This window comes from Bos taurus, chromosome 3 (genome assembly GCF_002263795.3).
Source record: "Bos taurus isolate L1 Dominette 01449 registration number 42190680 breed Hereford chromosome 3, ARS-UCD2.0, whole genome shotgun sequence".
In the NCBI taxonomy this organism is placed as follows: Eukaryota; Metazoa; Chordata; class Mammalia; order Artiodactyla; family Bovidae; genus Bos; species Bos taurus.
Window position 1 is genome coordinate 95,164,380 of NC_037330.1, and position 24,080 is coordinate 95,188,459.

The 24,080-nt window shown below is 36.1% G+C and overlaps 1 protein-coding gene across 3 annotated transcripts in view; it reads right to left on the minus strand.

Annotated features, from left to right (window-relative positions):
* Positions 1 to 21,846, minus strand: part of C3H1orf185 (chromosome 3 C1orf185 homolog) — a 45,635-nt gene extending 23,789 nt beyond the window's left edge. Inside the window, exons 1-3 of one of the 3 annotated variants that reach the window (XM_059884909.1) lie at positions 21,733 to 21,832; positions 10,339 to 10,444; positions 4,976 to 5,111 (exon numbers count right to left, since the gene is read on the minus strand). In XM_059884909.1, the coding sequence (XP_059740892.1) occupies positions 4,976 to 5,111; positions 10,339 to 10,444; positions 21,733 to 21,829 (339 nt within the window). In that variant the 5' untranslated portion in view covers positions 21,830 to 21,832. 3 annotated transcript variants of the gene reach the window in all.
* Positions 21,847 to 24,080: the final 2,234 nt, after the last annotated feature.

The window sequence follows — 24,080 nt, forward strand, 5'->3', positions numbered from 1 at the left end:
AATCAATCTGCCTGACTTCAGACTATACTACAAGGCTACAGTCATCAAGACAGTATGGTACTGGCACAAAGACAGAAATATAAATCAATGGAACAAATTAGAAAGCCCAGAGATAAATCCGTGCACCTATGGACACCTTGTCTTTGACAAAGGAGGCAAGAATATACAGTGGAGAAAAGACAATCTCTTAACAAGTGGTGCTGGGAAAACTGGTCAACCACTTGTAAAAGAATGAAACTAGAACACTTTCTAACACCATACACAAAAATAAACTCAAAATGGATTGAAGATCTAAACGTAAGACCAGAAGCTATAAAACTCCTAGAGGAAAACATAGGCAAAACACTCTCTGACATAAATCACAGCAAGATCCTCTATGACCCACCTCCCAGAGTAATGGAAATAAAAGCAAAAAAAAAAAATGGGACCTAATTAAACTTAAAAGCTTTTGCACAACTAAGGAAACTATAAGCAAGGTGAAAAGACAGCCTTCACAATGGGAGACAATAATAGCAAATGAAGCAACTGACAAATAATCTCAAAAATATACAAGCAGCTCATGCAGCTCAATTCCAGAAAAATAAACAACCGAATTGAAAAATGGGCCAAAGAATTAAACAGACATTTCTCCAAAGAATACATACAGATGGCTAACAAACACATGAAAAGATGCTCAATATCACTCATTATCAGAGAACTGCAAATCAAAACCACAATGTGGTACCATTTCATGCCAGTCAGAATGGCTGCTATCAAAAAGTCTACAAACAATAAATGCTGGAGAGGGTGTGGAGAAAAGGGAGCCCTCTTACACTGTTGGTGGGAATGCACACTAGGACAGCCACTATGGAGAACAGTGTGGAGATTCCTTAAAAACTGGAAATAGAACTGCCATAGGACCCAGAAATCCCACTGCTGGGCATACACACCGAGGAAATCAGAACTGAAAGAGACATGTGTACCACAATGTTCATCGCAGCACTGTTTACAATAGCCAGGACAAGAAAGTAACGTAGATGTCCATTAGCAGATGAATGGTTAAGAAAGCTGTGGTACAGATACATAATGGAATATTCAGTTCAGTTCAGTTGCTCAGTCATGTCCGACTCTTTGCAACCCCATGAATTGCAGCACGCCAGGCCTCCCTGTCCATCACCAACTCCTGGAGTTCACTCAAACTCATGTCCATCGAGTCAGTGATGCCATCCAGCCATCTCATCCTCTGTCGAACCCTTCTCTTCCTGCCCCCAATCCCTCCCAGCATCAGAGTCTTTTCCAATGAGTCAACTCTTTGCATGAGGTGGCCAAAGTATTGGAGTTTCAGCTTCAGCATCATTCCTTCCAAAGAACACCCAGAACTGATCTTTAGAATGGACTGGTTGTATTTCCTTGTAGTCCAAGTGACTCTCAAGAGTCTTCTCCAACACCACAGTTCAAAAGCATCAATTCTTCAGCACTCAGCTTTCTTCACAGTCCAACTCTCACATCCATACATGACTACTGGAAAAACCATAGCCTTGACTAGATGGACTTTTGTTGGCAAAGTAATGTCTCTGCTTTTTTAATATGCTGTCTAGTTTGGTCATAACTTTCCTTTCAAGAGTAAGCGTCTTTTTATTTCATGGCTGTAGTCACCAAAGCAGTGATTTTAGATCCCCCAAAATAAAGGGGCTCTGTTTCCCTGTTTCCTGTCCCTGTTTCTCTGTCCCTGTTTCCACTATTTCCCCATCTATTTCCCATGACGTGATGGGACCAGATGCCATGATCTTTGTTTTCTGAATGTTGAGCTTTAAGCCAACTTTTTCACTCTTCTCTTTCACTTTCATCAACAGGCTCTATAGTTCTTTTTCACTTTCTGCCATAAGGATGGTGTCATCTGTGTATCTGAGGTTATTGCTATTTCTCCCAGCAATCTTGATTCCAGCTGTGCTTCATCCAGCCCAGTGTTTCTCATGATGTATTATGCATATAAGTTAAATAAGCAGAGTGACAATATGCAGCCTTGATGTACTCCTTTTCCTATTTGGAAACAGTCTGTTGTTCCGTGTCCAGTTCTAACTGTTGCTTCCTGACCAGCATACAGGTTTCTCAAGAGGCAGGTCAGGTGGTCTGGTATTCCCATCTCTTTCAGAATTTTCCACAGTTTATTGTGATCCACACAGTCAAAGGCTTTGGCATAGTCAATAAAGCAGAAATAGATGCTTTCCTGGAAGTCTCTTGCTTTTTTGATGATCCAGCAGATGTTGGCAATTTGTTCTCTGGTTCCTCTGCCTTTTCTAAATTTCCAGCTTGAACATCTGGAAGTTCATAGTTCACATAGTGTTGAAGCCTGGCTTGGAAAATTTTGAGCATTACTTTGCTAGTGTGTGAGATGAATGCAATTGTGTGGTAGTTTGAGCATTCTTTGGCATTGACTTTCTTTGAGATTGGAATGAAAACTGACCTTTTCCAGTCCTGTGGCCACTGCTGAGTTTTCCGAATTTGGTGGCATATTGAGGGCCACACTTCACAGCATCATCTTTTAGGATTTGAAATAGCTCAGCTATATGTATATGCCTATTACAATGGTGAAAATACAACATTGACACCTCTAAGTCCTGGTGAGGATGTGGAGCAACAGAAACTCTTATTCATTGCTGGTGGGTATGCAAAATGGTACAGCCACTTTGTCAGGCAGTTCAGTAGTTTCTCACAAAATTAAACACCTCTTACCAGTTAATCCCGCGATCATGTTACTCGGTAGTTACCCAAATAAGTTGAAAATATATGTCCACACAAAAATTTGCACACTGAATGTTTACAGCAGCTTTACTCATACTTGATAAAACTTGAAAGCAACCAAGATATCCTTCAGTAAGAGAGTGGATAAATAAATTGAGGTAGATCCATACATTCTATGCTGACAAAGGTCCACATAGTCAAAGCTATGGTTTTTCTGGTAGTCATATATGGATGCGAGAGTTGGACCATAAAGAAGGCTGAGCGCCGAAGAATTGACGTTTTCAAACTGTGGTGTTGGAGAAGACTCTTGAGAGTCCCTTGGAGTGCAAGGAGATCAAACCAGTCAATCCTAAAGGAAATCAATCTTGAATATTCATTGAAGGACTGATGCTGAAGCTGAAGCTCCAATACTTCTGGCCATCCGATGTGAAGAGCCAACTCACTAGAAAAGACTCTGATGCCAGGAAAGATTGAAGGCAGGAGGAGAAGGGAATTACAGAGGATGAGATGGTTAGATGACATCACTGACTCAATGGAAATGAGTTTGAGCAAACTTAGGGAGATGATGAAGGACAGGGAAACCTGGTGTGCTACAGTCCATGGAGTTACAAAGAGTCGGGCACCACTGACCAACAGAACAACAACAGATCCATACAATGGAATATTAGTCACTGCCAAAAAGAAATGTGATATCAAGTCTTGAAAAGACAGAGAGCACTTAAAATGTATATTAATAAGAAAAAGAAGTCTGAAAAGGCTACATTCTATATGATTCCAACGATATGACATTCTAGAAAAGGCAAAAACATGGAAACAGCTAAATGACTGCTGGTTGGATGATCCTTCCTTTGAACAAGCATGGAACAAGACCTTTAGAGTAGTAAAACTATTGTGTGTGATGCTATTAATATAATGTTGCCCACATATCTCTCTCCGTCTGTCCCTATTTTTCTGTCTGTCTCTGTGTGTGTGTTTCTGTCTGTATATACATGTCAAAACCCATAGAATGTAGGATTCAAGAGTGAATCCTAACAGACAATGGACTCTGGGTGATGATGTCTCAATGTAGATTCATCAGTAGTAACAACTGTACCACTCTGGCACAGAATGTTGATATTAGAGGAGGCTGTACTTGTGTAGGGGTAAGGAGTATACGAGTGCTATACTTTCTCCTTAGTTTTGTTGTGAGCCTAAAACCTCTTGGAAAAATAAAGTCTACTAAGAGAAAGCTATAGTGATATACTATTACACATCCATCAGGTTGTTAAAAACTTAGAAGTGTAAAAATATCAGTACTTGTTGATATGGAGCAATCCTAGCAATTTTGTATGCCTTAGGGGAATACATGTTGACAGAACTGCTTTGGAAAATAACTTGAATTTATCTAATAATATAAAACATGCACAAATCCCATGAGTCAGTGATTCCAATGTTAGGTACATTCACCATGGAAATTTCCCCCCAAAAAAACCAGCTGAAAACAATAAAATGTTTATAACATAAAACTTGACATATTTATATAACAGAACACCACATAATAAAAAAAAACAATGAATAATCAGTATATGCACCAATCTGGATGAGGCTCAGAAATATAACAGAAAAAGAAAGAATATATTAGACATGGAATCCAAAAACATTAATAAAACATTGTTTAGCTATATCATAGTTTTAAATTTCTACTGGTGTCTCCCTTGTTTTAGTTTGTCCATACAACACTATTTTGATACCATGTAACAGAAAGTTAATTATGTGTCCCTCTTTTCCACTTGTACTACACTAGCACTTTGAAGGTAGGGTTCATATCTTACCATAGGGAGGGTCAAGAGCTCAGAATGCAATGAAGCCTTAATAAATTCTTGTTAAACTGTATTTAATTTCAATTAGTTGGTTTAATTAGATGTTTGGTTATCTGAGTATCCTCTTATCTCCAAATCTCTCTTTTCATAGGCTTGGCAATTTCGCTTTGCTTTTTTACGCCATTTATCTTCAAGCCTATAACAACTGCAATATGGGGAATACAGGTTCTCAGGCTAGAGATATAGGGAAACAACTACAGGAGACATTTTCACTTAGCCTTTCAATTTCCTATAATGTAAACCCTAACTAGTTTGGGTAATTTAAATTTAGCTCCATGTTACTTTCCCTCAAATTTAAAAACAATAGTGGATAATTAAAATAAAGACACCAATGTTAATGACATGGTGTCACAAGAAATTATTTGACAAGATTGCTATAAAATATCACACACTACCTGTGATTGGAATCTTCCAGTATGAAAATTACGAGAAATAAAAACACACTGAGGATGAGATTTAATCTTCGCCTTTGATGGTCTTTGTCTGCATTTCTCATCAACTGCTTTAAATTTAGAGTCTTGAAATATTTCTCTGAAAAATATTTTATAGAGAACATTACTAAACATGTATTATAAAACAAAATCATTGTTTCTAACAGTTCTACATAAATGGTTTAAAATCAGAATATATTTTTACATATTTACTTTCAAAAGTGCAAATCAACTTATATATTCTCTTCTCATATGTTACTGATTTCACAACACCTATTTTGTTCATAGAATATAAATTAAGCTACCTCCTCACAGAGTTAATATTTCCAGTTTGAAGATCAACCATTAGTTTTTGATAATCTTCTCTCTCTGGCTGTGAGATAATCAACTTTAATGTCAGTTAGGCTTTTCATAGATCTGCCTTTAATGGCATAGGAAATTAAATGAATGGAACTCATTGTCCATTTTTATATTTAATAATATCGGCAATAGATGGGGAAACAGTAGAAACAGTGTCAGACTTTATTTTTTTGGGCTCCAAAATCACTGCAGATGGTGATTGCAGCCATGAAATTAAAAGACGCTTACTCCTTGGAAGGAAAGTTATGACCAACCTAGACAGCATATTAAAAATCAGAGACATTACTTTGCTAACAAAGGTCCATCTAGTCAAGGCTATGGTTTCTCCAGCGGTCATGTATGGATGTGAAAGTTGGACTGTGAGGAAAGCTGAGCACCAAAGAACTGATGCTTTTGAACTGTGGTGTTGAAGACTCTTGAGAGTCCCTTGGACTGCAAGGAGATCCAACCAGTCCATTCTGAAGGAGATCAGTCCTGGGTGTTCATTGGAAGGACTGATGCTGAGGCTGAAACTCCAATACTTTGGCCCCCTCATGCGAAGAGTTGACTCATTGGAAAAGCCTCTGATGCTGGGAGGGATTGGGGGCAGGAGGAGAAGGGGACAACAGAGGATGAGATGGTTGGATGGCATCACCGACTTGATGGACATGAGTTTGGGTGAACTCTGGGAGTTGGTGATGGACAGGGAGGCCTGGCGTGCTGTGATTCATGGGGTTGCAAAGAGTCAGATACGACTGAGTTACTGAACTGAACTGAACTGGCAAAAGTAAGTAGAAGGAAACTGAATTGAAACTAATGACTTACAAGGGAAGAATACCTGGGATCTTTATGCATGCAGCCACATTATTTCTAAAATAATGAAACAGCAAGTAAAACTCCAGCTGAGTGAAGATAGTTAAGTATATATTATAGTTTATAATAGTAATTCTAGACTTAATTAAAAAATTTTTCCATTTCTTTTTTCTGAGGTACTAGAAATTTTCCAAATTAATTCAAGAGATCATATTATGTTACTTAATACAGTATTAACAATTAAAATCCATTCACTTATTGAATTCAATTTACTTAACAAATATACACTGAGTACTTACTATGTGCCAGGCATTATGCTGGGTGTTATATACAGTGGCAGGGGAGAAAAAGCACAGCCACTACCCTCATACAACTGTCACTGTGCTCATGGAGCTTAAACACTAGCAATGAAGACCGATAGTAATAAAACAAACACAAGAAAATGAAAAACTTACAACTATGGAAAGTATTATCAAGGAAAACGACCTGCTACTCTGTGTGTATATAAGAAAGGGAATTAACCTGATTGGAAAGGTCAGGGAAGGCTTTTGTGAGGAAGAAATGATTGGATTAGGTATCTGAAGAAATGGGACCGGTTATTAGATTGAATGGAGGAGGGGAGATGTAGGAGTAAGAACATTCTAGTCAGAATATCAAGTATGAAGACCTAGTGGCCACATTAGGACAGTGTAGCAGAAGTACAGAAAGCAAGAGGGAAAGTGGGAGATGAAATTTGAGAATATGCATGGGGAGACCATGTAGGGCCTTAAAAGTCATATTGTTTTATCTTTATCCTAAAATCACTGGGATGTCCTTCACAGTGGGAATGGGGTGGAAGTAGGGTGACTTGATCAGATCTGCATTTGGAAAATATCTGGCTGAAGTGTGGAGAAGAGATTAAATGATGTCAGTAGTGAAGGTAAAGGTCAGTTATAACTCCTACTGCAAGAGTCTATGTGGGGGATTAGGTGGTGGCAAAGGTAATGGAGAGAAATGGATAGATTTGAGCAATTTATGAGGTAAAATAAATAGAACATGGTGATGGTTCAAGTTTAGTAGGGGTGTGAAAGAGAGGAGGAGATATCATACATGCCTTCCATGTTTCGAGGAAGAACAAAACAATCCTTCCTTGGACTTCTCTGGTGGGACAGTGCATAGCAATCTGCCTGCCAATTCAGGGGACATGGGTTCGATCCCTGGTCTGGGAAGATTCCACATGCTGCAGAGCAACTAAGCCTGCGCACCGCAGCTACTGAGTCCAGGCTCTAGAGCCCATACGCTGCAACTACTGAAGCATGTGTGCCTAGAGCCTGTGCTCTGCAACAGGAGTGGCAACTAGAGAAAGGCTCAAGCACAGCAACAAGGACCCTGTGCAACCAAAGATAAATAATTTCTTAAAATAGATGTTTAAAAAAAATTCTTCCTGACCTAACATTTTCTTCCACTTTCTGCCCCTTTTAGCAACTCCTCTACATACCACTGCCAAAAAAAAAAAAAAAAAATGCTTCTTAAAAGAATGTATGCATTTGTTTCAATTTTCTCACCTCCTGGTTTTACTCAAAAGTAAGTTTCTGAACCCATCACTCTACCAAAACTATGCAAGGCTACCAGTAACTTCTATACTGCTAAATCCAAAAATTATTTCTCTGTCCTCATTTTTCTCAACTTCTTAAGTACCTTTAACATAACTGGTCATCACCTCCTTCTTAAAACATTTTCTAATTTTGACTCCCTTGACACCACACACCGTTCTGCTTTTCCTTCTTAGATATTGTTGATTCTTTTTCCTCTTTTTCTAGCTTTCTAAATGTTGGTGAGCTGAAGAGAACAGTCGTACAGTCTTCTCTTTCAAAAATCACTCCCTGGTTAGTCTCATCCAGTTGTATGACTTTAGATACCCTCCATACACTGATAACCTAAATCTTTAGCCCTGACTTCTCTCCTGAAGTTCATGCATGTATATCCAACTGTCTATTTAACGTTTTAACCTCGATGTCTCATAGGCTTTCAAATTTACATCCGAAATACGACTCCTAGTTTATCACCATTCCCTCAATTTGTCCCCCTCATTACCTCTTCATCTCAGTAAATGGCATGATTAACTTATGGTAAAAATGTAGGTTTTAGCATTATCTCTGCCATTTCACTTTTTGTTCCTTGCCTCATCCAATCCATCAACAAGACCTCCTAACTTTACCTGTAAAATTATCCCAAATCCAACTCCTTTTTTTTCATATCCTCTGTTTCCATATTAGTCTAAGACACTGTCATCCTTAATCTGGACTGTGCAATAGCCTCCTAACTTGCCTCTCAGATTTTATTCTTACTCCATTAAAATATAGAAGTCAGAGAGATGTACGAAAAATCTTTTAAAAATATGAATTAAAACTCTCATACCTTGCTGAATGGAAGTGTAATTCCACCTTGGAGAACTGGTTAGCAGTTTCTTATAAAGCTAATCACATGATCCAGCAACTCTACTCTTAGGTATTTACCCAAGAGAAGTTAAAAACACGTGTACAAAAAGATTTATAGAAGAATGTTCATAGCAGCCATATTCCTAAGAACTAAAAATTGGAAATGACCTAAATGTCCATTAACTGAAAAATGGAAAAGCAAACTGAGATGTATTTATACAATGAAAAGAATGAAAAGATAAACTCAACAACATAAATGAATCTAAAAAATATTATGCTAAGTGAAAAAAACAAACGTAAAAAGTCCATTTATACAAAGTTCAAAATGGGTAAAATTTATCTATGGTGATAAAAACCAGAATAATGACTGCTTCTGGGTGGGAAGTGGGGAATAACTCTTGGAAAAGAGGATTAGAGATCCTTACAGGATGATGGAAAAGTTCTGTGTCTTCAATGGGGTTGTGATTACATGGGAATATATTTGTTGAAATTCCTTATTATATATTTAAAATCTGTATCTCAAATTTTTCAGTGTTATTAAAATGTAAATCATCTATAGGTGGCACTGTAGTCTTTAAAGTGGGGATAATATTAGTGAAACTTCATGGGGCTGCTATGAAGTCTAAATGAGATAAGAACATATAAAGCACTTAGAATAGTATATAGTAGACACCTGATTTTAGCTGTGATAATGATAGTAATGCCATTCTCTTGCTTAAAACCTTCTGATGGCAGAAATAATAAAACCTAAATTTCATGTTCTTGCCTACAAACTCTTGTAATTTGACCCCTATCTACCTCTTTAATGTCATCATTATTTCCCTCTCACTTGATCTATTCACAATTTCTGTTTACTGAACAATACCAAGATCATTCCCACTTGAAATCCCAGTACTTACTATCCCATTAGCATGGAAAAGCTCTTGCACAGGGTTATCACATGTCTGGCTCCTTTTTCAAGCCAAATCTCAGATTAAATATTACTCACTGGAAGAGACATTCTCCCCATCACTTTGTTAATTTGTTTCCTCTCAGTGGCAGTGCAAGTCTATGAAATAAGAACCTTATCTGACTTGTTCACAACTGTATCTTTAGTACCCTGAACAATGGCAGGCACCCAATAAATATTTGTTGAAAGAATGGATTAGTGAATAATTTCTGGTTTTCTGACTTATGCAAGTGAGTAGACAGTATATATTCATTTGCTGAAATATGAAATATTGGAAGAGTGTGTGAGAAGATTAAATTACATTTTTTAACATGAGCCGAAGCAAATACCGAACCAATTAAATAATGAAAAACACCAAATTTTAGGGGTGAAAGGAACTGAGGTATCAAGTTTCTTATTTCCATCTCTGGAAAAAGACTACACTTAGACCATACCAGAGCATTCTGTCAGCTCTTTTCTTAAATTATCTCCTAAAGGAAGAGAGTCTTTTTCTTTCAGTAACTTTTTTAATCTCTAGTAATCAAAAGTTAAAAAATTTTTCTAGCCTTTTATTATAATTCAAACCCATGTCTTCTACAGAATAAAACACATCTCATTATTCCTTAAAATTTTCATGCATGAAGATTGCTACTATACTACTCGGACTATTATACTACTGGGACTTCTCTGCTCAGGCTACTTTAAACAAGTAGTTTTCTCCCCAGTCAAATTATAAAATACCATTATAGTTATTTAAGTTTAATATCATTTGAGAAAATCTTTCATCAAATTTTTAAAAGAGAAAAGTCAAATGCTCTAATAAATCTTACCTTCGTTTGCAAATCAGGAACCACAAGGCTGATGCCAAAGCAAAGAAACCAATTCCCAAAGTAACAGCACCAGCAGCCAGAAAATAGGTTAAGTGGTTAAAAAAACCTATACAAATAAATTATAAAAGATTATTTCATGCATGTATCTTCGTTCTCTATGTAAAATTAAATGCCATAATATTTCAAATGGTATTACATAGTGTAATGTTTAATATATTAACTAGAAGTTTGGGGGACCTGAATTCTGGTCCTGTGTAATTCTAATAAATTTCAAGATCCTGAGTTTGAGAATTACGTGGGGGCTAATGAAGATTAGGCCCTAGGGCACATTTCTTTGACCCTGCTAAAATTTGAGACCTAGGTTGTTGTTGCTGTTTTATACAGCTATTACCCACTTTTTTCTTATCTAGTTTTTTCCCTTTCCAATCCAGCTGTGAGTTTTTATGCTATTTTTCCAGCACCATTCTTTGTAGTTTTCCAACTTAAGACAATTTCCATTTTAAGATTTTTATTATCAATCACTACCAGGAGGGAGATAAGGATAGTAGAGGCCAAATATGAGGAATTTTTCAAGATCTTAGAAATCTTTAAACATTTTATCTCTATCCCAGTAAAGGGTCATAGCCAAAAGGCAAATAAAAGCAATGTAAATAATAACATATCACTGATTTATAAGTGGAAAAGCCTATGGGAATTAGATGATATAACTCTTTCATTTTACATATGATAAAACTGAAGACCAGGTGAGAGAAGCAAGTGAAGTTAGGTCAAGCAGCAAATTAAAGGCAGTCCTCTGTTCTTATCTATTATCATATCCCTGCTACCAAACATCTTAATACTGGTCTGTATTAAAAAGAATTAAGACTAAAGAAAGCATGATATATTTACAGTTAGGTTGGTAAAGCATTCATTAAGATTCTGAAATCTGCTACGTAAGCATAAAGCAAAGAAGGCTGTATAGAATTTGAAGGACCTTAAGACAACTTACTGAAGGAGGGCATGGCAACTCACTCCTGTATTATTGCCTGGAGAATCCTATGGAGCTCCAGAGGAGCCTCGCAGGCTACAGTCAAAAAGAGTTGGACACGACTGAAGTGACTGAGCATGCATGCATGCAAGACAACTTAGGAGTATATTTGGGGTGGGGGGAAGGAGTTTAAAGGTAAAACTAATAGAAGATCTTTATGTGTGAACGTATATTATAAGTTCCACTATGGGAACGACATGATAAAGACTTGTTTTCTAAGTAATTTTCAACTTCCTGGATAGTGCCTCTCAAACCTTAGTTTTCTTTGGATTCAGAAATATTTACATTTGGGGATTAATTAATGGTGTAAAAAATTACATAAGACTATTTATCAAAGTGATATAATATTGGGGAAAAAAACACCCAATACCCATATGCTAAGTCACTTCAGTCGTGTCTGACTGTGTGACCCCATAGATGGCAGCCCACTAGGCTACTCTGTCCCTGGGACTCTCCAGGCAAGAACACTGGAATGGGTTGCCATTTCCTTCTCCAATGCATGAAAGTGAAAAGTGAAAGTGAAGTCGCTCAGTTGTTCCCGACTCTTAGCGACCCCATGGACTGCAGCCTACCAGGCTCCTCCGTCCATGGGATTTTCCAGGCAAGAGTACTGGAGTGGGGTGCCATTGCCTTCTCCACAATACCCATATAGGGAGTCAATTAAATTATGATGGTGTTATATATGAAAAAAGTATAGATACTTTGGATCAGATACTTTGTCTGAGGGACTATTGTGTGCATTGTGCCAAAGATATCTCCAGGTATTATCAAATGTATTCTGAGGGGCAGAGTTACCCTCAGTTGAGAATTATAGGTATAGTGGTATAAGGAAATATCAGATAGTATTAAATGATAAAAGCAAGTAGATAAAACCCATATTTAAAAAAAACTCAAAAGATACAGTTATTCTCAAATATAAGATAAATATTTTTATGGACAAAAGAAGAAAAGCTATACAGAGAAATAATTAGTAGCTTCAACCACAGGCATCTAAGCTCTGAGATCTGGAAGAGGAATTAACTAGAAGAAGCAAAGAAAATCAATAAGACAATAACTAGACCAAGTCGTCCTCTGGCAGAGTGAATGACTAACTCAAAAAAGGACCAAGGAAGAATCCTGGAAATTATAAAATTAAACATTTTAAGATGGAATAAACTCTTCTTTAAACACAAAGAATTAATGAAATGAAAGGTAATACTGAGAGTCCATCCAATTACATTAAAAAAGTGAAAAATATGATAAATTATGAGACAGAAAAGATGAAGAACATACAGCATAAAACTTGGAAAGAGTAACATAGAAACTTACATTACCATATGTAAAATAGATAGCCAGTGGGAATTTGCTATATGGCTCAAGAAACTCAAACAGGGGCTCTGTATCAACCTAGAATGGTGGGATGCGGAGGCAGATGGGAGGGAGTTTCAAAAGGGAGGGGATATATGTATACCTATGGCTCATTCATGTTGAGGTATGACAGAAAACAGCAAAATTTGTAAAGCAATTATCCTTCAATAAAAAACAAAAAATTAACAGGGGTCCCCAAAGAGAAAATAAAGAAGTAGAAGGGAAGCAATATTCAGAGATACAGCTTAAGAAGGTTTCTTCTAAAATTTTTTTCAATTTACACATAGTAAAATTCACTGTGTGTATGCAATTCTGTAAGTTTTGACAAATATAAAAAGTGTTTAATCACCATCACAACCCAGTTACAGAAAACTTCTATCACCCGAAAATATTTCCTTGAACAGCCTCTTAGAGGTCAAGAACAAACTGCTGGCAACTACTGATTATTTTCCATCCCTATTCTCTATTGTTATACTTTTGCCTTTTCCAGAATTTCATATAAATTGAAATAGTCTAGCTTTTTAAACTTAGCATAATGTACTCGAGGGGGGCTTCCATGTAGCTTAGACGGTAAAAAAATCTGCCTACTATCCAGGAGACCAGTGTTCGATTCCTGGATGGGGAAGATCCCCTGGAGAGGGAAATGACAACCCACTCCAGTGCTTTTGCCTAGAAAATACTATGCACAGAGGAGCTTAGTGGGCTACAGTCCATGGTCTCTCAAGAGAGGAATATGACCTAGGAACTATACTACCACCAATGCATTCAAGATTCATCCATGTTGTTGCATGTATCAGTAGTTTCTTTTTATTTCTGACTAACATCCCATTTTAGCATCATTCCTTCCAAAGAACACCCAGGACTGATCTCCTTTAGAATGGACTGGTTGGATCTCTTTGCAGTCCAAGGGACTCTCAAGAATCTCCAGCACCACAGTTCAAAAGCATCAGTTCTTCGGCACTTAGCTTTCTTCACAGTCCAACTCTCACATCCATACGTGACCACTGGAAAAACCATAGCCTTGACTAGACAGACCTTTGTTGGCAAAGTAATGTCTCTGCTTTTTAATATGCTATCTAGGTTGGTCATAACATTCCTTCCAAGGAGTAAGCGTCTTTTAATTTCATGGCTGCAATCACCATCTGTAGTGATTTTGGAGCCCCCAAAAATAAAGTCTGACACTGTTTCCCCATCTATTTCCCATGAAGTGATGGGACCAGATGCCATGATCTTAGTTTTCTGAATGTTGAGCTTTAAGCCAACTTTTTCACTCTCCTCTTTCACTTTCATCAAGAGGCTTTTTAGTTCCTCTTCACTTTCTGCCATCAGGGTGTTCTTTGGAAGGAATGATGCTAAAGCTGAAACTCCAGTACTTTGGCCACCTCATGTGAAGAGCTGACTCATTGGAAAAGACTGTGATGCTGAGAGGGATTGGGGGCGGGAGGAGAAGGGTACGACAGAGGATGAGATGGCTAGATGGCATCTCCGACTCAATGGACATGAGTCTGAGTGAACTCTGGGAGTTGGTGATGGACAGGGAGGCCTGGTGTGCTGTAATTCATAGGGTCACAAAGAGTTGGACATGATTGAGCGACTGGACATTTCATTTTATAGATGGACCACAGTTTATTCCCCAGAAGAGAGACATCTGGTTGTTTCCAGTTCAGGGTTGTTAGGAATAAGGCATACTGTATACTTGCATACAGGTGCTTGTTTGAACATAAATTTTGAATTCAGTAGCAAGTATATATTCAAATTTATAGGAAACTATGAAACTGCTTTCCAAAGTGGCCATTCTGCTCTGCTTTCCTACCGTGTTATACAACAATTTCACATGCTCTGTATCATTGCAACCACTTGGTATTGTCAGTTTCATTTAGCCATTCTAATAGATACACAGTGGTATCCTACTGTGGTTTTAATTTGCATTTCCTTAGTCAGTTATGCTGAGCATCCTTCCACATGCTTATTTGCCATTCATATCTTCTTCAGTGAAGTGTTTGTTCAAATCTTGGCAGATTTTAGAATTCTTTATGTAATTTGGATACAAGTTCTTGGTCAGATGTGTGGTTTGCAAATATTTTCTCCCAGCTGCGGACTGTCTTTTCAATTCTCTTAATAGTGTCTTTCACAAAGCAAAACTTAAATTTTAGTGAAACCAATTTATCAATTTTTTTTATGACTTGTGCTATGGGTCCTTCTCTAAAAACACAATATCTAATCCAGGTAACAAAGTTTTTCTTCTATGTTTTCCTATAAAATATTTTCAGTTTTATGTTTTACATTTAATTTCTGATTCATTTTGAATTAATTTTTGCATGTGAGATAGGCATCAAGGTCTTTTTTTTTTTTGCATATGCATATCCAGTGGTTTCAACACCATTTGTTGAAGACTACGCTTTCTTCATAGAGTTGTTGTTGTACACTTGAAAAAATCAATTAGCTATATTAGTGTCAGTCTATTTCTGGAGTTTCTATTCTGTTCCCTTGATATATCCCCCTTCATGAATAACAGCAGTAATAACAACATATTACTTATAGAGCAAATACTATGTAACAGTATTTGGCACTACTCAAAGTGTTTATATTAACTCATTTAATTCTCACAACAGCTCTGTGTCCCCACTTTGGAGATGAGGAAACAGATGAGGCAAAAATGAGGTTAAGTAACTTGCTCAAAGGCATACAATCAATAAGCAAGGGAACAATAGTAATTTAAAAAATTGCTAAGGTCCTTCCTTATCTAACAGAGGCAATGAATATCTTTAGATTTTATTAGAAAAACAGTTAAGTATGAATACTAAATATTGAAGTGTATAATAAAAGAGAATATCTAAATGAGCAATAAATATATGAAAACTTCACTACTAATCACAGAAGTGCAAATTAAACCACAGTGAGTTAATATGACAACTTGATGTCTAAAATGAAAAAGAGAGAAAATATCAAATGTTGTCAAGGAGACAGAGTAACCTGAATTCTCATTCACTGTTTGGTGGGAGCATAATTTTATATAATGCTTTGGAAAAGTGTTCGTGTCACTATTATTAAAGCTGAACATATACGTACTCTAGGAGAAGGCAATGGCACCCCACTCCAGTACTCTTGCCTGGAAAATCCCATGGACGGAGGAGCCTGATAGGCCGCAGTCCATGAGGTCCCTAAGAGTCGGTCACGACTGAGCGACTTCACTTTGACTTTTCACTTTCATGCATTGGATGAGGAAATGGCAACCCACTCCAGTGTTCTTGCCAGGAGAATCCCAGGGACAGGGGAGCCTGGTGGGCTTCCGTCTATGGGGTCGCACAGAGTCGGACACGACTGAAGTGACTTGGCAGCATACATAGCCTATGACGCAGCAAATCTCAGACACATACCAAACTGAAGTACATATATATTTTCACAAAATTATATACTAGAATGTTGATAGCATCACTTTTGTGTCTGTATGTTGACAGAGACACAAACTGGAAACTACGCAAAGGCCCATCAATAGTTAACGGATAAATTTTAAAAGTTTAATTGATTTAAGGAAACAAAATATATACCAGTGGGAAAGAGTAGACTACAACTATGCAGAACAAAGTGAATAATTTCATAAATAATGTTGAGCAAAAGAGGCAAAGACAGACATCAGAAGGAGTTCAGGAATGCTAGTAATTAACGTTCTGTTTCTTGAACTAGGTGCTGATTACATAGGTGTGTTCAGTGAAAACTCAAGCTTAACACTTATGAATAAACTAGATATATATGTATCAGCATGAACAGAACTGGGAAACCTAGTGTTCAGTGAATAAGGCAATTTCCATAAATTTCTATTCATTTGTAACAATCATATGGATTCCATTTATGTACATTAAAAAAATCAATAATACTTTTTTAAAAAGTGTGATATAAATATTAAAATACACCATATTAATTGCATCTGGAGAGGAGATGATAGGAATGGGACTGTGGATTGAATATAAACTTGACTTTATCTGTAGATTTCCTTAAAAGATTAAAAATTTGAAGTTTACATAACCAAAACATTTTTATTTAGTAGAAAATTACATGAAAATGTTTGTTGTTCTTTGTGCCTTTCTTTTTACCTTCCTGGTTATCTCAAATGTAAAAAATATAAACAATGACCTCAATTTTGTAAAAAAAAAAAGGAGAGGAAAAAGGGAGAAACATACTCGTATATGGAAAATAATCAATACTGGCTAATATTGGCTACTTCTGTGGTAAGGGCTTAGTTATAATTTTCTACTCCAGACTTTTCTGTACATTTAGATTTTCTACCATGAGTATCTTAGAAAAATCAGGAACAGAATTTTTAATCTTCATATAAGATTCTTGATTCCTTTACTTAGATAGTACAAGTCTCCTTGTAGCACTTTCTCTATTGTTATCACTGTTTTATAATCTACATAGTAGCTTTCTCCTACGAAGATCTCTGCCTTCCTTTTTATCATTTTTGTAATTAGTAAAACACCATTCTAGTCCTTAGTGTCAGTGGGCCATTTACATCTCAAGAGGAATTCCAATGAGGTATAAAGAATATAAAAGTTCCCCAAATCAATTTACCAACAGAAAGACAAATTACATATTTTCTAATACCTCCAAGTCACACTTTATCTGTAAAACAATCTGTAAAATGAAAAGTCTTGATTCTGTTATTCTTAAAATCCCCTCTTGCTTTGGAGAGTTAGTCAATATATAGTTTTAAGAAACACCATATGTAAAGGTTATAATTTTACTTCTTGACTCTGTCCTTTAAGTATGCTATCTAATGACTCCTCACATTCAACAGTCACTTTATTACATCACCTAGTTTCTTCATCTTAATAATATAATAAATAATGTTCTTTATTTATTAGTTTACTGTCTAATGTCTGTCTTCAACTGAAGATAAGTCCTTTTCACTGGTATTCTATGAGTTTAGAATAATGGCTGGTTACTCATAGATGATTGACTATTCAATGAATAAATGATAAGCACTGTGCTAGATGCTAGTACAAAAATTGTAATATGGGTATGTGGGATTTTTTTTTCTTATTTTGGTTGTGCCAAGCGGCATGCAGGATCTTAGTTTCCTGACCAGGGCCTGAACCCATGTACCCTGAAGTGGAAGCATGAAGTCTTAAACACTGGACAACCAGGGAAGTCCTTAGGTATGTTGTTTAGTAGGAAAGTCATATATGTGAAAAAGAATAAGTGCAATTAAAAGGTATTATAGGCTTTATAGTGGAAGAAATAAATACAAAATACAGATACAGAAAGATCTATAAAAAGATAAGAGAAAAAATTTTTCAAAGTTACATAGTCTCATGAAACATGCTTTGAAAACTTTCCATTTTCAAGTCCTTGACAAGAACTGGCGATTCAAAGATAAGTAACACATGGTCATAGACTTTAAAATCAGAAGGGTACAACATTTAAATAGAATATTCATTATAATATTCTAATTGCTATGATAGTAACATCTTGACAGCACAATATCATGTGAAACGCAAGGCTGGATGAAGCACAAGCTGGAATCAAGATTGCCAAGAGAAATATCAGTAACCTCCAATATGCAAATGACACCACCCTTATGGCAGAAAGTGAAGAGGAAGGTGAAAAAAGAGAGTGAAAAAGCTGGCTTAAAACTCAACATTCAAAAAACGAAGATCATGGCATCTGGTCCCATCATTTCATGGTAAATCAATGGGGAAACATTGTAAAAATTGACAGACTTTATTTTCTTGGGCTCCGAAATCACTGCAGATGGTGACTGTAGCCGTGAAACTGAAAGATGCTTGCTCCCTGGAAGAAAAGCTATGACCATCCTAGACAGCATATTGAAAAAACATAGACATTACTTTGCCGACAAAAGCCTGTCTAGTCAGAGCTATGGTTTTTCCAGTAGTCATGTATGGATGTGAGAGTTAGACCATAAAGAAGGCTGAGTGCCAAAGAATTGATGCTTTCAAACTGTGGTATTGGAGAAGACTCTTCGGAATCCCTTAGACTGCAAGGAGATCAAACCAGTCAATCCTAAAGGAAATCAATCTTGAATATTCATTGGGATGACTGATACAGAAACTGAAACTCCAATGCTTTGGCCACCTGATATGAAGAGTTCACTCATTAGAAAAGGCCCTGATGCTGTGAAAGACTGAAGGCAGGAGAAGGGGACAACAGAAGACGAGATGGTTGGATGGTATCACCAATTCAATGGACATGAGTTTCAGCAAGCTCTGGGAGATGGTGAAGGACAGGGAAGCCCGGTGTGTTGCAGTCCATGGGGCAGCAAAGAGTCAGACATGACTGAGCGACTGAACGACAAGAAGACAACAGAGGCAGTTTGACCAAGTGCTGGAACAGTTTCTAAGGGAACACCAGAGCTGAATCTTACAGAATGAGTAAGAGATAAGTTTCCAGATATTATCTTAAACTAGGGTATGATTCTTTCATCTTATGGTAAACAAAACTCTCAATGCACATTAAGCTATAGCTTACAATTGATCCTTTTTTTTTTTTTAACCATTTTCAGCCAAAACTCTTAAAATGAGAATTTCTACTTTCTATTTCCAAGGTCATTAATAACTTCATGAACACAAAATTGAAAGGTCACTATTGACCATTCTCACTCTCTTACCTGGGCATAAGTAACCTAAATTCACTTGGTTTTCTTCCCTTTTCTTTGTTTATAATTTTATTGCCTTTACAGGTCCCTCTTCCTCAACTTCCTCAGTCCATCTATCCTTCCAGAGAAAGATCTAGCTGTATCCTTTCACATATCTAAATAGGGCTATACATAGATATATAAAGAGCATAGATACATACAGACATTAGATGTAGATGTAACATATCTGTATCTATGCCTAATATCTTTAATCAGAATTACTATACCTTTGTGCCAGGAGTATTTTCAAATTATATTTTGCAGTGATTCCAGAATTGAATGTTCAATTTTATTTTTTGAGTACTCACAAATTACCTCTTTATTATACTCTTTTAGGGTTTCAGATTTCAGTCTGAGATTTACTGCAATTCAACAAATGCCTATTGAAAACCCGTATGTGTGAGATATTGTTTGAGGCACCAAGTGAGGGATAAAAGGTCACTGAAGTAACAATGAATCTTCATCCTGAGGTTTAAAATTTTATAACGAAATTATTAGTAAGCCTCATATGCACCTGGCATAAAAAGCTGATCACACCAATTTTTTGGTTATTGGCTGCTCTGACTGAATAGAAACTAACTAGATCTGTGAACTCGGAAGAGTTATTTATGCTGATTGGATTTTAACATTATTATTTGAAAAATGGGAGTCATATTATCTGTCTCAGAGAATTAGAATAAGGAATAAACAAGATAATGTTGCAAGGAATTACTAACATAGTAAAGAAGACATCTCAAACAGCATGTGTATACCAGACCATAAAGTAAGACTCAACAAGTTTTATAGAATCATTATTACACATACCACACTCTCTGACAATTATGCAATTAATTTTATATTAGTAACCTAACACATACTCTAAGAAAAGTTCCCATACTTGGAAAATTTTAAATCACACTGTAAATAACTATGCATTAAAGAAGAAATCAATGGAAATTCGGAAATACATAAGACTAATCAATAATGAAGCATTATATATAAATACTGGTCTCATCACTTCATGGCAAATAGATGGAGAAACAACGTAAACACTGACAGACTTTATTTTCTTGGGCTTCAAAATCACTGCAGATGGAGACTGCAGCCATAAAATTAAAAGACGCTTACTCCTTGGAAGGAAAGTTATGACCAACCTAGATAGCATATTAAAAAGCAGAGACATTACTTTGCCAATAAAGGTCTGTCTAGTCAAACTATAGTTTTTCCAGTAGTCGTGTATGGATGTGAGATTTGGACTATAAAGAAAGCTGAGTGCCAAAGAATTGATGCTTTTGAATTGTGGTGTTGGAGAAGACTCTTGAGAGTCCTTTGGACTGCAAGGAGACCCAATCAGTCAATCCTGAAGGAAAACAGTCCTGAATATTCACTGAAAGGACTGATGCTAAAGCTGTAGCTCCAATACTTTGGCAACCTGATGTGAGTAACTAACCCACTGGAAAAGACCCTGATGCTGGGAAAGATTGAAGGCAGGAGGAGAAGGGGATGACAGAGGATGAAATGGTTGGAGGGCATCACCAAACTCAATGGACATGAGTTTGAGTAAGCTCCAGGAGTTGGTGATGGACAGGGAAGCCTGGTGTGCTGCAGTCCATGGGGTCGCAAAGTCCGACACGACTGAGTGACTGAACTGAACTTAAATATAAATGCTTGCAGCAACAAAGCTGACGACCAATTCCAGGAAAATGTATGGCCCTAAATGCTCTGTTAGGAAAAAAAGGTGAAAAATAATGACCTTAGCATTCAAATTACCAGTTGAAAAAAACCAGAAAAGTAAGCCTAAATAATGCAGAGGAAGGAAATAAGAAAGAACAGAAATTAGTGAAAAAAATTAAGATTTTAGGGAAAGACTAGTAAGATTAAGAAATGTCTAGTAACTAAATTTTTTTAAAAGGTGGCACAAGTAAACAATTTCAAAAATGAAGAAAGAATATAATTACAGTTATAGCAGAGATTAAAATAAAATACTTTCAACAAATTTATGCTAGTATATTCTAAAACTTACACTAAATTATATATACCTATAAAGTGACTTACAAATAATGACTCAAGAAGTAATAGAAAACCTAAATGAACATGTATCCATTAAATTGAATTAGCAGTTACAAAATTTCCCCCAAAGAAAAGAGCAGGCCCCAATAACTTTATAATTTCTACTGTATACCCATGATACAAATATTTCTTATCTTATACAAGCTCTTCCAGAAAACAGAAAGAGATTTCTGGCTGTTTGTCCAAGTGTATTTTCTTCTTCCCATGTAAAAACTAGATTACATGTCCCAGCTTCCCATACCATTAGGTGAAGCCATGTGACTGAGTTCTAATCAATGGAATTTGAATGAAAGTGATGTCATAAAAACCTCCCACATACCTTTCTCCATAATCTTTCTTCCTTTAAGCTTGGCTGGGATGGAGATGATCCTGAGGAAACTTTGGAAACCAAGTGTCATCATTGATCTAATTGACATTTACAGAACACTCAACCCAAATAAAATGAAACACAACATATCAGGATTTGTGGGATGCCAATAAAGCAATATGTAGGGGAAAATCAATACTAAAAAACTGTAATATTAGGGGGAAATGTGAAACACTCTTAAAAACTAAAATAAGTAAATTAAGCCCAAACAAAACAGAAAAAAAATTTAAAAACCAAATGGAAACCAATGAATAGAAAACAGAAAAACAATAGAGAAAATCACTGAAACAAAAAGCTGGTTCTTTGACATCTATATAATTGATAAACTAGCTAGACTGACTAATAAGAAAAAAGATACAAATTATCAGTATCAGAAACGAGAGAGGTGACATTACTACAGATTCTATAGCTATTAAAAGAATAATAAGGCAATATTATGAATAATTTTATACTAATAAATTTAACAACTTAGAAAATTCCTGAAAAGATATGTTTTCAAAGTTCACTCAGGAAGAAACAGATAACATAGATAGACACATATCTTTTCAAGAAACTGAAATTGTAGTTAAAATTCTTACAAAGAAAACTCCATGTCCAGGTGCTTCACTGGTAAATTCTACCAAACACTTAAGGGGAAAAAATTATTACTAATTCTACAGAACTGCTTCAAAAATTTGAAGAGAATTCTTTTTGATTCATCCTATGAGGCTATACAAAAACTAGGAATAAAAGAGAGAAAGAGAAATAGAGGAAGTTACAAACTGAACATAGATGTAAAATGTACCTATAAACAAGGAAAATTCTAAACAATATTTGCAAATTAAATCCAACATTATATTAAAAGGGTGATGAAGTGGAGTCTATCCCAAGAAAATAGGGTTGGATTACATTTAAAAAATCAATGCAACTTACCATATTAACAAATTAGAAAAGAAAATCCATGTGATCAATAAGGATCTATGTCATTAGACATGAAAATTTTTGAGATTTATTTCTGATTTCTTTTTTTTTTTTTTAAAGATCTCAGAAACTAGGCAGAAGGGTGTCTCAATCCTCATTATCAGGTTCCCCGGGCTGATAAAGGTCATTTATTTTAAAAATCAGACTTAATAGTGAAAGAATGAATGCTTTCCTCCTAAAATCAGTAAAGGGATGTCCACTCTTACAACTTCTATTGAACACTGCAATGAAGTTTCTAGCCAGTGCAAGTAGGCATGAAAAAGGAAAAAGTCATATAGATTAAGAAGGGAAAAAATAAGTGTTATATTCTCAGTGTTTTGGTCTGAATGTTTTTGTGCTGCTCAAATGCATATGTTGAAATCCTAATGCCTAATGTGATAGTTTTAAGTGGCGGGTCCTCCAAAATCTGGTTGGGTCATGAGAGTGGAAGACTTGTGAAAGGATTAGTGCTCTTAAGAAAAAGATCCCACAGAGCTCCCTAGCCCCTTCCACCATTCGAGGACACAGCAAGAAGCCAGAAGAGGGCTCTCACTAGACACAAAACTTGATCATTTAAGCACCTTGATCTCAAATTTACAGCTTCTACAACCGTGCAAAATAAAATTCTGTTGTTTATACATCCAGATTGTGGTATTATGCTATAACAGCTTGAATTGACTAAGGCATACAGAGACCATTATCACATGCATAGAAAATCCTGCACAATTTTATATAAACCAGTAAAACAATTAAGTGAGTTTAATAAGACTGCAGAATATAAGGACAATACTCAAAAATCAACTGTTTTCTGGAACTGTAAAACTCCTAGAAGAAAACAGAAAAAAATATTTCATGGCATCAGCCTTGGCAATTATTTCATGAATATGACACCAAAACCACAGATAACAAAAGCAAAAATTGACAAATGGCAGTATATCAAACTAAAAAGGTTCTGCACAGCAAAGAAAACAACAACAGAGTGAAAAGGCAACAGAGAATGGGAAAAATATTTGCAAACCATAAGAGGTTAATTTCCAAAATATAAAAGCTACAACTCAGTGGCAAAAGAACTAAGAACCCACCTTAAAATGGGCTAAAGTCTTGAATAGACATTTCTCCAAAGAAAACACATAAATGGCCAATAGGCATATGAAAAGATGTTCAATGTTTCTAACCATTAGGGATCTGCAAATCAAAACCACAATGAGATATAATCTCACACTTGTTAGAATGGTTTTCAACAACAACATAAAAGAGGACGCAGAGAAATTGGGAGTTCTTGTGCACTGTTGCTTGAAATGCAAAATGGTGCAGCTGCTATGGAAAACAGAATGGACATTCTTCAAAAAATTAAAATCAGA